The sequence below is a fragment of the Cetorhinus maximus genome, chromosome 10 (genome assembly GCF_964194155.1).
Source record: "Cetorhinus maximus chromosome 10, sCetMax3.hap1.1, whole genome shotgun sequence".
In the NCBI taxonomy this organism is placed as follows: Eukaryota; Metazoa; Chordata; class Chondrichthyes; order Lamniformes; family Cetorhinidae; genus Cetorhinus; species Cetorhinus maximus.
The window spans coordinates 76,519,750-76,534,308 of NC_135888.1; the positions used below are offsets into that span (position 1 = coordinate 76,519,750).

The 14,559-nt window shown below is 41.3% G+C and overlaps 1 protein-coding gene across 2 annotated transcripts in view; it reads left to right on the forward strand.

Moving 5' to 3' along the window:
- The window catches only part of LOC144685767 (pantothenate kinase 3), a 48,788-nt gene that overhangs the window by 23,050 nt on the left and 11,179 nt on the right, over positions 1–14,559 (forward strand). Inside the window, exons 2-7 of one of the 2 annotated variants that reach the window (XR_013577780.1) lie at positions 291–643; positions 4,642–4,895; positions 5,917–6,093; positions 8,914–9,037; positions 13,463–13,617; positions 13,760–13,885. Coding sequence is in view for 1 of the 2 variants with exons in the window: in XM_078550618.1 (XP_078406744.1) it covers positions 291–643; positions 4,642–4,895; positions 5,917–6,093; positions 8,914–9,037; positions 13,760–13,885 (1,034 nt within the window). In the remaining variant the exon portion in view is untranslated. The remainder of the gene's footprint in view (positions 1–290; positions 644–4,641; positions 4,896–5,916; positions 6,094–8,913; positions 9,038–13,462; positions 13,618–13,759; positions 13,886–14,559) is intronic. The other variant, XM_078550618.1, reaches the window with a different exon arrangement.

A 14,559-nucleotide genomic window follows, 5' to 3' on the forward strand; every position in this document is an offset into this window, starting at 1 on the left:
GGGAGAGAGGGCCTCTTAACAGTGTTGCCAGGCTTAATAGTGGCTGAAAGATTTGCAGTTATATTGATCAAATTGAATTTCACTTTAATGCTGTATTTTGTGCAAAAAAAACCCCTCAGTAAAACCTCTGATAAGGACTGATTTCATGTGCTTAATATTAGCTTCTTTCTGTCTTTAATCGTTTCTCTCTAAACTTGTCCTGCTGCTCAATGTTGTGTGCGGGTTTATTTTCTAGCTTCTTTGATTTTCACGTCTGTGATATAACACATTATTTTGTCATTTCTTTGCAGCATTCCCATGGTTTGGAATGGATATTGGTGGAACGCTGGTGAAATTAGTTTATTTTGAGCCAATTGATATTACAGCTGAGGAGGAGGAGGAGGAGGTAGAAAGCCTAAAAAGTATTCGCAAGTACTTGGTGTCAAACGTAGCCTATGGGTCCACGGGCATCCGAGATGTGCATCTTGAGCTCAAAGACTTGACACTTTGTGGCCGCAAAGGAAACCTGCACTTTATTCGATTTCCTACACACGACTTACCTACCTTTATTCAAATGGGGAGAGACAAGAATTTTTCAACACTACACACAGTGCTTTGTGCCACTGGAGGCGGTGCTTATAAATTTGAAGAAGAATTTCGTACGGTAAGAACATGTTAATTACAAAGATCCACTGTACTGTTGAAGATGAGAATGGTTAAGAATTCTAAAAGAATTTTAAAATATCAACATCCTTCATCAACTAAAAAATGCAATTGTATGGAAAGTAAGGACAAGAAAAATAACCAGAATTTCTTGTGTTTAAAAGGTGAATGTTTTTTTCCCTGATACCAGTTCTACTTTTCTTCAATGATGGACACGGAGTAAAGTTCAGTGCAGTGTGTGATTTTTAAAATGGCTGAAGTTTGAGAATAAAGAGCATGAAACTTCCAATCCCTCTTAGTATGCACATCAGGAGAGAGGAAAGGCGTTTGGGGAGGGAAATTAGAAAATGCACTGATATAAAGAGTATTGTCCTCAATCCAAGTGCTGCTATTTCTCTGAACTAATCTTCTAGCAGGGGGCCTCAAAACTGGAACAATTTACAAAGGTAAATTCACCAAATCTGCTGCCCTAGCTTTGGAACAGCTCTAGAAAAGAGCCTGAGTGAATCAGCACTGCAACCCCATAGTACCAATTGTACCCTTAGCTCTCTTCCAGCACACTTTTTATCATACATCCTTCAAGTGTTTAAAGCCCAATCATGGCATTGCACTTCTCCAATATATTTCATGTTCATTCCTTTTATCCTGAAATTTAAGCCTTGGCCCCTGACCTCAACAATAACAACTTGAGGTGACAATGGACCACTGCATAATTGTGATAGTTTGGGGAAAAAAACTAGCTGTGCTGTGAAAGTAGGCAGTTGTGCTGCAGTTTGTAGTGTGCAGGGATCATGCTGTGCACTGTGGGAACATTACTCTGTGCAGCAATTCTGCCAGTTTGAAGGATCATTGTAGCAAGCTGTTAGGTGGGATGGAAGAATGCTTTGTGTCGCACAAATGGAGACAGATTATATTGTTCAGATTCGAACACAGTTCATTCTCAGTTGGAAGTGAAATAAGTGGGAAGATGTACTTTAGATAACGTAGAACTATACAATAACCTACTTGGGTATATTAGCATAGGTTTTTTTATTCTTTCATGGTATATGGGCGTCGCTGACAAGGCCAGCGTTTGTTGCCCATCCCTAATTGCCCTTGAACTGAGTGGCTTGCCACACCATTTCTGAGGGCATTTAAGAGTCAACCACATTGCTGTGGTTCTGGAGGCACATGTAGGCCAGACCAGGTAAGGACAGCAGATTTCCATCCCACAGGACATTAGTGAACCAGATGGGTTTTTAAAACAATTTATGGTAGGTTCATTTTCACCATCACTGAGACCTGTTTTCAATTCCAGATTTATTAACTGAATTCAAGTTCCACCAGTTGCCATGGTGAGATTTGAACTTATGTCCCCAGCACCTAAGCCTGGGCCTCTGCATAACTAGTCCAGTGACATCACCACTACACCACTGCATCCTCCCCTGCCCTTACTGGACTGGTAGTCCAGATGCCTGGATAATGATCCAGAGACAGGAGTTCAAATCCCATTATGGCAAATGGAAAGTTTAAATTCTGGCAATTAAAACTGGAATAAAACACCTCAGTAATGGTGACAGTGAAACTACCAGGTTGTTATAAAAGTTCATCCTGTTCACTAATGTCCTTTAGGGAAAGAAATCTGCCATTCTTATCCAGCCTAACATGTATGTAACTTCCTCTGATATGGTTGCATAATGGTCTAATAAGAACATTGTTATGCATCGACCTCGGCACCATACACAATAAAGGCACATCCTACCCAGTTGACCCTCCAAAGTCAGCCACATTAACATCTGGAGATTTGTGCCAAAATTGGGAGGGCTGCCCTACAGACTGGTCAAGCAACACCCTGGCATAGCCATACTCATAGAATCATACCTTTCAGCCAATATCGCACAATCCACCATCAACCATCCCCGCGTTTATCTGATCTCACTGGCAGGACAAACCCACTAGAGGAGGTGGTGCTGTAGTATACAGTTAGGAGGGTGTGTCCCTGGGAATCTTCAGATTGATTCAGACCCTGTGAAGTCTTATAGCATCAGGTCAAACATGGGCAAAGAAATGTCTTGCTGATTACCATCTATTTCCCTTCCTCAACTAATGAATCAGTAACTTCCTGTTGAATACCACTTGGAAGACGTACTTGGAGGTAAGGGCACAGAATGGACTCTGGATGGGAGACTTCAATGATTATCATTGAGTGGCTTATTGGCCCCCTCAGTCAGTAGTGTTGCCAAGTCCTGCAGGATGTAGATGCCAGACTGAGTGAGTCTGCAACAAGTAATGAGGGAACCACTAAGATGGAAAAACTTAGCTCATCCTCACCTATCACAGACGAATCTGTACATGATAATATTGGTAGGAGTGACCACTGCACAATTGTTATGGAAGCCAAATCCCATCTTCACATTGAGGATACCGTCCATTGTATTGTGTGGCACAACCACTGAACTAAATGTGATAGATTCAGAACAGATCTAATTCAAAACTGAGCACCCATGAGGTGCTGTGGGCTATCAGCAGAATTGTATTTAACCACAATCTGTAATCTCATAGCCTGGCATATCCCTCACTCTACTATTGCCATCAACGGGCGAACAATTCTGGTTCAATGAGGAGTGCAGGAAAACATGCCAGGAGCAGCCCCAGGCATACCTGGAAATGAGATGTCAATCTGGTGAAACTACACAGCACTTCTTGCATGCCAAACAGTGGTAGCAGCATGTGACAGACACAGCGAAGTGATCCCTCAACAAACGGATCAGATCAAAGCTCTGCAGTGCTCCCACATCCAGTTGTGAATGGTGGTCAACAATTAAAAAGCTAACCAGAGGAAGAGGCTTCACAAATGTCCCTATCCTCGATGATGGTGAGCCCAGCACATCAGTGTAAATGACAAGACAGAAGCATTTGTAACAATCTTCAACCAGAAGTGCTGAGTGGATGACCCATCTCGACCTCCTCCTGAGGTGCCCAGCATCACAGATGCCAGCCTTCAGCCATTTTGATTCGGTCTGTGATATCAAGATATGGCTGAAGGTGCTGGATACTGCAAAGGCTAAGGGCCCTGACATAATTCCAGCAATAGTACTGAAGGCTTGTGCTCCTGAACTAGCTGCACCCCTAGCCAAGCTGTTCCAGTACAGCTACGACACTACCCAACAACGTGAAAGATTGTCCAGGTGTATCCTGTCCTCAAAAAGCAGGACAAATCCAATCCAGTCAGTTACTACCCCATCAATCTAATATTGATCAACAGCAAAGTGATGGAAGGTGCCATCAACAGTGCTATCAGGCAGCACTTGCACAACAATAACCTGACTGACTCTCAGTTTGTGTTCTGCCAGGGCCACTCAGCTACTGATCTCATTACAGCTTTGACCCAAACGTGGGCAAAGGGCTGAATTCAAGAGGTGAGGTGAGAGTGACTGCCCTTGACATCAAGGTAGCACTTGAGTGTGGTGTCAAGGAGCCCTTTCAAAATTAGTGCTAATGGGAATCGGGAAACCTCTGCACTGGTTGGAGTCATACCTAGCACAAAGGATAAATAGTTGTGTTTGCTGGAGGGCAATCATCTTAGTCGCAGGACATCTTTTGTCATCTTCCCCATTTTTAAATGACTGCTCCAGTATTTCAGGCAATTTCATTATAATTGATGCTGGAAAGTACACATAAGCTGATTTTTTTTTAATATTTGCCCCAACATTTAGGAAGGAACCAGATGTTCTCCCGTTGTTCTTCTGTCCTTGTTGACATTTAATTTATTTTGGGAATGAACATTGTACCTTATTGTTTCCTGTACAGAATTCTCAGCTGCAGTTGATTTGCCAGAATTAAACAGGAGCAATTTACTGTTCGTCGTTTCATTTTGGAGAATATCTTATAGAATTGAAGAAGCTGCTCAAGTTTTTATTCTGAAAGAAATGCTGGAGAATTAATGTTTTTCTTTAATTCTGTCAAACAGGGATCTTTTACTGAACTTCAAGTGACACTGATAGACTTTGTTTATTTCAGATTGGTAATCTGCAGCTACACAAACTGGATGAACTGGACTGCCTAGTCAATGGCCTTTTGCACATTGACTCTCTCAGTTTTAATGGCCAGGCAGAATGTTATTACTTTGAGAATGCCTCAGACCCTGAGAAATGCCAGAAGATGCCTTTCAACCTTGATGACCCCTACCCTTTGCTTGTGGTGAACATTGGTTCAGGAGTCAGCATATTAGCTGTATACTCAAAGGACCATTATAAGAGAGTAACTGGAACAAGGTAAAATGTTAGAGGATTACAGTAACATGATTTTGTTTCTTTCTATAATTTACTTTATCAGATAATAAGTAAATCTTGCAATTCTACATCATAATGGTTAGAGTGATGATTCATTAGAATAATGGTTTACTCAAGCACAGACCCTATGAAAGCCTTTTGGAAAAGTGTGTGAGATGTGTGTAATTGTTGCATCTCCTATGACATCACTCACAGCAATTCTGCAGTGTGACCCCTGTCCCATCACCTCTTCTGCCTCACCCCCTATGTGATCTGTCATTCCATATCTCCCTCATTATCAATGAGAACAATTCCTTTAACAATGCCTTTTTAGCTTTCCTGCCTCATAGTAAGTGACCGTGGCCTATGCTGATGGGAGTTTTCATAAAATAAACAAAGTAATTCATTGTGTATTATGACCCAGCTTTTACAGCAGCTTTCTGGCTGATGTGAGTGAGTCCACCTTGAGGAGGTAGATTCTTGCTGCTTGAACATCACACCAGTTGCAATACATCTGTAGCAACTGCAAAGTGAGTAAGTCCACAAGCATTCTTTTGGTTGCCCAAGTGTTTTTTTTTATAATTAATTTTCAAATGTTTTAATCGAAGCAATAGTCCATCACTTTGATCCTTCATTAAAATAAAATTTCAGCCTGCATTTAAACGCCAGTAAATGGAGCAATGCACGTTTGTATGTGTAGAGTTCTACTTTGCCTTACTGGGCAACCATGTGAAACCAGCAAAATAATTCTGTGTTGCTGAACCATGTTGCTCTGAGCAGATTCTGGCCTCAGACCACTACTTGCAGCATAATGGCATTACCAGGAAAACGCCTCCATCCACAATGTAGGTAAAACCAATGGCTATAATGGGGTCCTTTAAAATTCAGTGTGATTTGGCAAAAGTCAAAGCTCAAATTAAAGTAATTAAGTATCAAAAGCAAAGAAAACTTAATTACTTCCAAATATTGACATTACTAAATTTAAAATGCATGTTGCCTGAAATGTTGACTCTTTGTTTTTTAGTTTAGGAGGTGGAACCTTCCTGGGCCTCTGCTGTTTACTTACAGGTTGTGAAACTTTTGATGAAGCCCTTGAAATGGCATCAAAAGGCGACAGCACCATGGCTGACAAACTAGTGCGGGACATCTATGGGGGAGACTATGAACGATTTGGATTACCAGGGTGGGCAGTTGCATCCAGGTAGGTACAAATAATTATTGGGTCAAGTGGTTTGTTGCAACAATTGACTATTCAGCTCTTTAGTACCTCAGAATCCAATATCTCTAACTTTTTTTTTGAACCTTTGCAGTTCTCGAGCAATAGTTTACACTGCATACAGAAATTCAGGGGACCTTTTTTTTTAAGGTTATTCTGCATTCAGTCATTTTCTCCAATAACGATAATTGTAAGCTACTTGATTTTTTTTTTCAACAGGAATTCATATCTCGAGTAATTTTAATAAGAATAGAAAAAGGCTATAAATGTACAGGAGAGGCATGTTAACAAAACTTCTGCTAAAGGACCTTGCCTGAAATGTACAGGAGAGATGTCTTAACAGACAAACATCTGATGATGGATCCCACCTGAACTGTCAGCCTGTCTTTGATGTTAACATAAAACCATAGAAAAGTTACAGCTCATAAGGAGGCTATTCGGTCGATCTTGTCCATGCCAGCCCGAGGACACCCAGGTGCCCTTTCTAATCCCACCTTCCTGCACCCGGCCCATAGCCCTGCAGCTTACAGCACTTAAGGTGCAGATCCAGGTTCTTTTTAAAAGAGTTTAGAGTTTCTGCCTCTACCACCATCTTGAGCAGTGAATTCCAGACACCCACTACCCTCTGCATAAAAAAGTTCTTCCTTATGTCCCCCACTACACCTTCTGCCACTTATCTTTAATCTATGTCCCCTGGTTCTAGAATTCTCCACCAAGGGAAACAATTTTATCCTGTCCACTCTATCTATTCCCCTCATAATTTTGTACACCTCGATCAAGTCACCTCTCAGCCGCCTCTTTTCTAAGGAAAAGAACCCCAACCTATCCAATCTCTCCTCGTAGCTACACTTTTCTAACCCTGGCAACATTCTTGTAAACCTCCTCTGCTCTCTCTCCAGAGCTATTACATCCTTCCTGTAATGTGGTGATCAGAACTGCACACAATACTCCAGTTGTGGCCTCACCGGTGTTTTATACAATATCAACATTATATCCTTACTTTTATATTTTATACCTCTGCCAATGAAGGAGAGCATTCCATATGCCTTCTAAAGAGACCCATGTTTATTGCTAGCACCTTCTGTATTTAGTTTTGCACTTCCCCTCTATCTCCAAGGAATATTTTTAATATTGATTGGAAGTTATTAAAGATCATGACCATGACTAAGTGTTTGAAAATGCTTCATTGCCATCTTGTGTTGCAGGGAAGAACGCAAGGCCAATTGTGGCAGGTGCACTAAGTCAATTTTTAAATCCATTTTTAATTAAAATGAAATATCAAACCATACTTAGAGTACACACTCACACGTCAGCTTAAAATATTAAACTATAGGCACACAAATGCTATTAGGTTAAAGAATATTGTATCGTTAGTTACCAGCTGTGATTGCTGCCATTATAAAAATGAAAATATAATGGCCACAGATATGCATGGTCCAGGCTGGTCATAATAGTAGATCTTGCTTAAATTTGCCTTTCTGAAGTAAACATGACCAAATCCTGCTTTTAATTTATAATGATTGCAACTTTAGGTTTTGTGGAATTAGTTGGCCACTGCCTCAAATGTTATAAAACCAGAAAAAGGTTCCCAGACAGCTCGTCAAGTTTACCCAGTGTAGCTGAGCTATGCTATACAGAGCAGGGAAATTGTGGGTCTGTACTAAATCAGCTGGCCCAAGTTGGTGCAGGTGTCGGGGTGCTACAGTTAGCCTGACTACCCCTGTGTTATCCATGGTCCCCACCAATGATCCCGCTAAGCTTCATGGCTGTGTAGTAATCCACAGTATATTACACGGTTCAACAAATAGACTCTGAACAGAACAGAAAATTGCAGGGAACATTGGTTCCTACTTTCGATTACTGTCCAGCAATCCCTCTTGACAGTGCCCAACTATGACAATCGGGTAAAGACAGAATTGGAGTAATTTGATATCCCTGTAAGCTCAGTGGGACATTGATACTCATCTTTTGCTTTTTGAGGCTAACACCTGTATAATGACTGCTTGGGCTAAGGCACCAGAGTCGGATCACCTACTGGACCTTTGTTGGTGATACTGGTGATAGCCCAGAGGTTGCATCATTTGTCCTTTTTGTCAAAACCCCAGCATCACCCAAAATATTGAGAGTTCCAGAAAGGTTTGCAAGAGCGATCTGACATTAGAGCCTCCAGGGTTCAACCTCCCTTGTAAACAGTGGTCTGCACTCAACAGGAGCCGCAGTTTCCATGCCAGGACGTCACAACTCCCCTACAAACAGAATTTCAAGGACGCCCCAGCGGGCGACTGTGGTAACCTGGATCAGACTGTTCACCACATTGAATGTATGTGGCCTACAAAAATGCGCCGCAAGGATTTAAGGCAATCCACCTAACAACACACACTTTTTATTTCAGATTTCCAGCGTCCATAGTATTTTCCTTTTAACACAATGCTGTAACTTGGCTGTCTAACTTGGACTTGGACACATAAAGCTGCAGGATGTCATACACAAGAAGAAGGTGCATAGTGTGCCCAGCACCTTTTATAATTGTACCCCAGCAAGGAGTCTAACTCTATGGACAGGAGAGACTGAAGTAAAATGGCCAATATAATTGTAGAATATTAATTTAAATTTCCGTAGCACTCCATTTGTACAGATTGATGTCTCCAAGAGCTTTACAGTTCATACAAAGAAGTAAAGGGAAAAGAGGGGAAGAGGTGAAAGCTAAGTTCTCCTGGTTTAATGTTGTTCTGATCTGTATGTATAGATTTAAAAACCATGCGGGTTCTTCATAACCTAATAGTAAACTTTCTTTTTCTCTTATAGCTTTGGCAACATGATTTGCAGGGAGAAGAGAGACTCGGTCAGCAAAGAAGACCTAGCAAGAGCTACCTTGGTTACCATCACAAACAACATTGGATCCATAGCCCGAATGTGTGCAGTGAATGAGGTATAGCAGTTCAGTCAGCAGTTAATTGTTTTTCAGATGATGGTTGGCTTTACTGTACTGTGTATGTTGTGGAGTTCCTGTGTGAAATTAGTGCTCTGCACCATTTGCAACTCAAGTACTGAAGGAGTTCATGCCTGCATGGCAGCAAGACCTGGATAACATCCAGGCTTTGGCTGATAATGGCAAGTAACAGTTGTGCCACACAAGTGCCAGGCAGTGACCATTCCAAAGAAGGGAAGATCTGACCTTCTCTCCTTAATGTAAAATACCATTGCCATCGTTGAATGACTGCATTGGTTTACTTGCCTTTCTGTTATAGATATGGGATATGTAAATATATGGATTTCCACAGCAATTATCGTGGCAGCAATGAAACTTGACCCATTTTTATTGGTGTTTCTGATGTTAAAATGTATTCTAATATTGAAATCCACCTGAATTTGTATTTCAATTATCAGTAGTGTCTTTGATTAAAATTGTTGCTATGTATTTAAAGTGCACTACAGTGTGTGCAACATTTCAGGACAAATATTAATTTGTTCAAAACTGGATAATTATGTCTGAAGATTAGTATTTTCCGTAGTTATGTACAACCTAACAGCTAGTTAGGTTATCTACTTGTCTAAGCCAGTCCACAGTCAGTGTTTCAGGATATATATTTATAAAAATACACACAAGAAAAGAGGCTGAAGCACCCATGGAGTGGGGTGTCATATGGATTAACTTTCTTCAATCCCCTCATTGTAGCTCTGTTCCAAGGGGAAAGTTTCCTGAGATCCCATTCCATACGCCCTAAAGTGGAGGGGATTCTGCGTGTGTCTGCTCAGTTCATGCATTTGAGAGTAATGCATTTTATGATCGCAACCAAATTAAGAGGAAACTAACATAAAATAGTTCAAATATATACAGCTTTTATGAAACAAAAATCTCTTGATCTGAATGCATGTAGCGTAATATTGCTGAAAAATGTGAAGAAAAGAAAATGTTAATATATTTACTGAATTCTTGATGTCATCTTACCTAACAAAGTTGCTTTTCTATAATTCCATATCTCACATAATTTTGTAGTTAATTCAAATTCAATGAAGTTAATTGGTGATGTGCAACTTCGCACACCTGAGTCCTGTAAACTCGGTAGATGAGTGAGCAGTTAATTTTTTTTTAAGGGTTGGTAGTTAACGAGAAACTGTCTCAATTTAGCATCCTATCTGAAGTATGGCATTTAATTAGCAACAAGATGTTGCTCAGTTGGTAGTGCACTTACCTTAGCATCAGTGGCTGTGGCTTGAAGCTCTGCTCCAGGATTTGAACACAAAAGTCTAAGCTGACTCCAGCACAGTGCTGAGAGAATGCTGCAATGTTTGAGGTGCAGTCTTTCTAACAAGATAATTGCCCCCTCATGGCTGTAAGAGATCCCTCAGCACTAGCAGATGTGTTATCCTTGGTGCCTTGGCCCATATTTATCCCTCAATCAATATCACAGACAGATTATCTGGTCATTTTCACATTACTGTTTTTTTTTGGAACTTGCTGTGTGCTGATTGGACTTTTTTTTACTATTCATTCATGGGACGTGAGCCTCACTGGCTGGGCCAGCTTTATTGCCCATCCCTTATTTCTCTTTAGAAGGTGATGGTGAGCTGCCTTCTTGAACTGCTGCAGTCCATGTGGTGTAGGTACATCCACAATGCTGTTAGGGAGGGAGTTTCAGGATTTTGACCCAGTGACAGTGAATGAACGGTGTTATATTCCCAAGTCAGGATGGCAAGTGGCTTGGAGGGGACCTTCCAGGTGGTGTTCCCACCTATTTGCTGCCCTTGTCCTTCTAGATGGTAGGGGCCTTGGGTTTGAAAGGTGATGCCTAAGGAGGCTTGGTGAGTTTCTGCAGTGCATCTTGTATCTCGTACACGCTGTTGCCACTGTTTGATGGTGGTGAAGAGAGTGAATGTTTGTGGATGGGGTGTCAGGCAAGTGGAGAGTATTCCATCTCCTGACTTGTGCCATGTAGATGGTGGACAGGCTTTGGGAAGTCCGGAGGTGAGTTACTCACTGCAAGATTCCTAGCCTCTGACCTGCTCTCGTAGCTACAATATTATATGGCTAGTCTAGTTCAGTTTCTAGTCAATGGTAACCCCCCAGGTTGTAAATAGTGGGGGATTCAGCGATGGTAATGCCAATGACTGTCGAGGGGTGATGGTTAGATTCATTCTTGTTGGAGATGGTCATTGCCTGGCACTTGTGTAGTGCGAATGTTAATTTTCACTTGTCAGCTCAAGCCTGGAATTGTCCAAGTCTTGTTGCATTTGGACATTTGGACTGCTTCAGTATCTGAGGAGTCTCAAATGGTGCTGAACATTGTGCAATTATCAGCTCACGTCTGCACTTCTGACCTTATGATAGAAGGAAGGAAGATCATTGAAGCAGCTGAAAATGGTTGGGCCTAGGACACTACCCTGAGGAACTCCTGCAGTGATGTCCTGGAACTGAGATGATTGACCTCCAACGACCACAACCATCTTCCTTTGTGCTAGGTATGACTCCAACCAGTGGAGAGTTCCCCCCCATCCCTACCACCGATTCACATTAATCCCAGGTTTGCTAGTGCTCCTTGATGCCACACCCAGTCAAATGTTGTTTTGATGTCAAGGGTAGTCACTCTCGCCTCACCTCTGGAGTGCAGCTCTTTTGTCCATGTTTGAACTAAGGCTGTAATGAAGTCAGGAGCTGAGTAATCCTGGTGGAACCCAAACTGAGTATCAGTGAGCAGGTTATTGCTAAGCAAGTGCCGCTTAATAGCACTGTTGATGTCTCCTTCCACCACTTTACTGATGATCAAGAGTAGACTGATGGGATGGTAATTGGCCGGGTTAGATTTGTCCTACTTTTGTATACAGGGCATACCTGGGCAATTTTCCACAAACCCGGGTAGATGCCAGTGTTGCACTGGAAAAGCTTGGCATGGGGCACAGCAAGTTCTGGAGCACAAGTCTTCAGTACTGTTGCTGGAATATTGTCAGGGGCCATAGCCTTTGCAGTATCCGGTGCCTTCATCTGTTTCTTGATGATAAGTGGAGTAAATCGAATTGGCTGAAGACTGGCATCTATCATGCTGGGGACCTCCAGAGGAGGCAGAGGTGGATCAGCAACTCGGCACTTCTGGCTGAAGATTGTTGCAAATACTTCAGCCTTATCCTTTGCACTGGTGTGCTGGCCTCCCCCATCGTTGAGGATGGGGATATTTGTGGAGCCACCTCCTCCAGTTAGTTGTTTAATAATCCACCACCATTCGCAACTGTGTGGCAGGACTGCAGATCTTGGGTGTGGCTGGTGCCCTCCCTACATTGCCTTTCAAAAAGTACTTCATTATCTGTAAAGCGGTTTGGGATGTGCAGTGGTCATGAAAGGCATTTTATCAACGCAAGTCTTTATTTTTCATCTTTGCATTGGAATGTCAGACTGGATTAAGTGTTCAAAATCCTGAAATGAGGCTTAAATACAAAACCATGAGTGAGAATGTTAAGCTGACGCTTATCTTAATATATTCTGACAGGAAAGAATTCACATATCTGGAGTGAGAGAAGCTGTGCAGGAGAATGTTTTTCTCAAGCCTCAATAATTATCAAATCTGTGAAAAGAACTTAAGATTCTCTGTACTTTCGGCTTCTTTACAGTGCTGCCTTGTGACGTGAAGATCAAGCAGCATTGTACAGGGCTATGAAAGCTCAGAGGCCTCGCATCGTTGAACAATTCTAAATGATCTGTTCCCTTGTCCTGTGCCGTCTTTACTTTTCCCCCTAAGCCAAGCTACCTAACTCTACAGTAATGTCCAGTAATTTAATAATGGAAATATCTGTATAGAACCTGTATAATGGGAATATCTATCTGTAGACTGAGTAGAAAAGTTGTTCACTAAACTTCATTTTTAAGTAGCTGCTGTATTTGGTGAAGTAATTGTAATTACATTAAAGAGCCATCCTATAACCAATTCATCAGGCAAGTCATCCATATTTTTAAAAGGCTGATGTTTTGTGTTGTTAATTTAGAAGGTGTTGCTTATATTCTGCAACCCTTGATAATGCTGTCCTCGCTAACAACACCCAGATTCTGAGAATGAATGATAAAAAGAACATTGCTAATGATACAGTTGGAGCCCAGTTCAGCTTTGCAAAATGTCCTCCAGCTAAATAAACTTTTGCAAGTGGTAAGGTTTGTAAGATTATCTTGTCATCTTCAGTCTGATTCAAATTTTAGATACAGGTGGTGAAAGATTATCAGATTGAACACATCTATTTTTTTCAGTTGATCTGTTTTCTTAAAGCCCGGTGATTTTTTTTTTAAACTGACCGAACTTCTAGAGGTGAAAATCCTGATGAGGTATACTTCTGAACACATTCAATTTAAAATATTTTGTACCTGCTCCCATAGGCTAATTTGTTCCACTATGGTCAGAAGCAGAAAAAGGCACATACAGAGTAAGATGACAGCGAATTTACATTGAAGGATTACTGTGCAAAACATAAGTTCTGGCTTCCTCCTCCAGCTCTATTTGCTTTCTTGGGTTGGAAATGATCAGTGTATCCGTAAGCAGACCACTGTTTTATTCAAAAGCTGGTACCTTTAGATTGCTATGTTCTGCGAATACCAGTGACTTCCATAATTTTACGTTCTGGTGAACCTTGTTTCTTACCTTGTTTCACCACTTCATATTTTTATTGTTTGCAGAAGATAAACAGAGTCGTTTTTGTTGGCAACTTCCTGCGAGTCAATACACTGTCGATGAAACTCCTGGCCTATGCACTGGATTACTGGTCAACAGGTCAGCTGAAGGCATTGTTTCTGGAACATGAGGTGTGTGCTTTACCAGTTATTTTGTGTATCTGAAGGAATTCATCTAAAACGATTTGATCCTGCTCATTTATTTGATAAAAGTCTACATTGCGAATTTCCCAAAGTCCAAGCAATTGCCCAACATTTTTGTCAACGAGTCTTATCTAATGTGAAACAGTTGCAGCCATTCACTGTCCTTTCAATAGTAAAAATAGTAATTTGTTCTTCGTTTATGAAAACACAAATAAAAATCTCTCTGGGTGCAGTATGATGGTATCACGTTCATGCAGCTATTCAATTGGTGTATAGTAACATTTCTTGTTGCTTAATCTTCACATTGAAGCTGCTGCAATGGAAGTACGTATGATGCTAATGATTAGGCACCGGGCAATTAATTTTGTCATTTGCTGTGACAAATGATGCAATGTTATGGTGAAGGAACAGGTGAACCCCTATTGCAATTTTAGGGTTTGGGTTGCAGTTTTGCCCAATCAACATGTCTAGTGACCCTTTGTAGAAGGGAGAAGGAAGTTACAATGCTTACTGTGCTTTCTGACTTGGTGTTATCTGCAAACTTAGATATCTAACTTCCTATTCCTTTATACAAGCCGCTAATATACATGGTGAAAAGCTGAGGTCCCAAGCTACATCACTGAACTGTACCACTTCTTGCACCCTGCAGCTCTGCATTTATC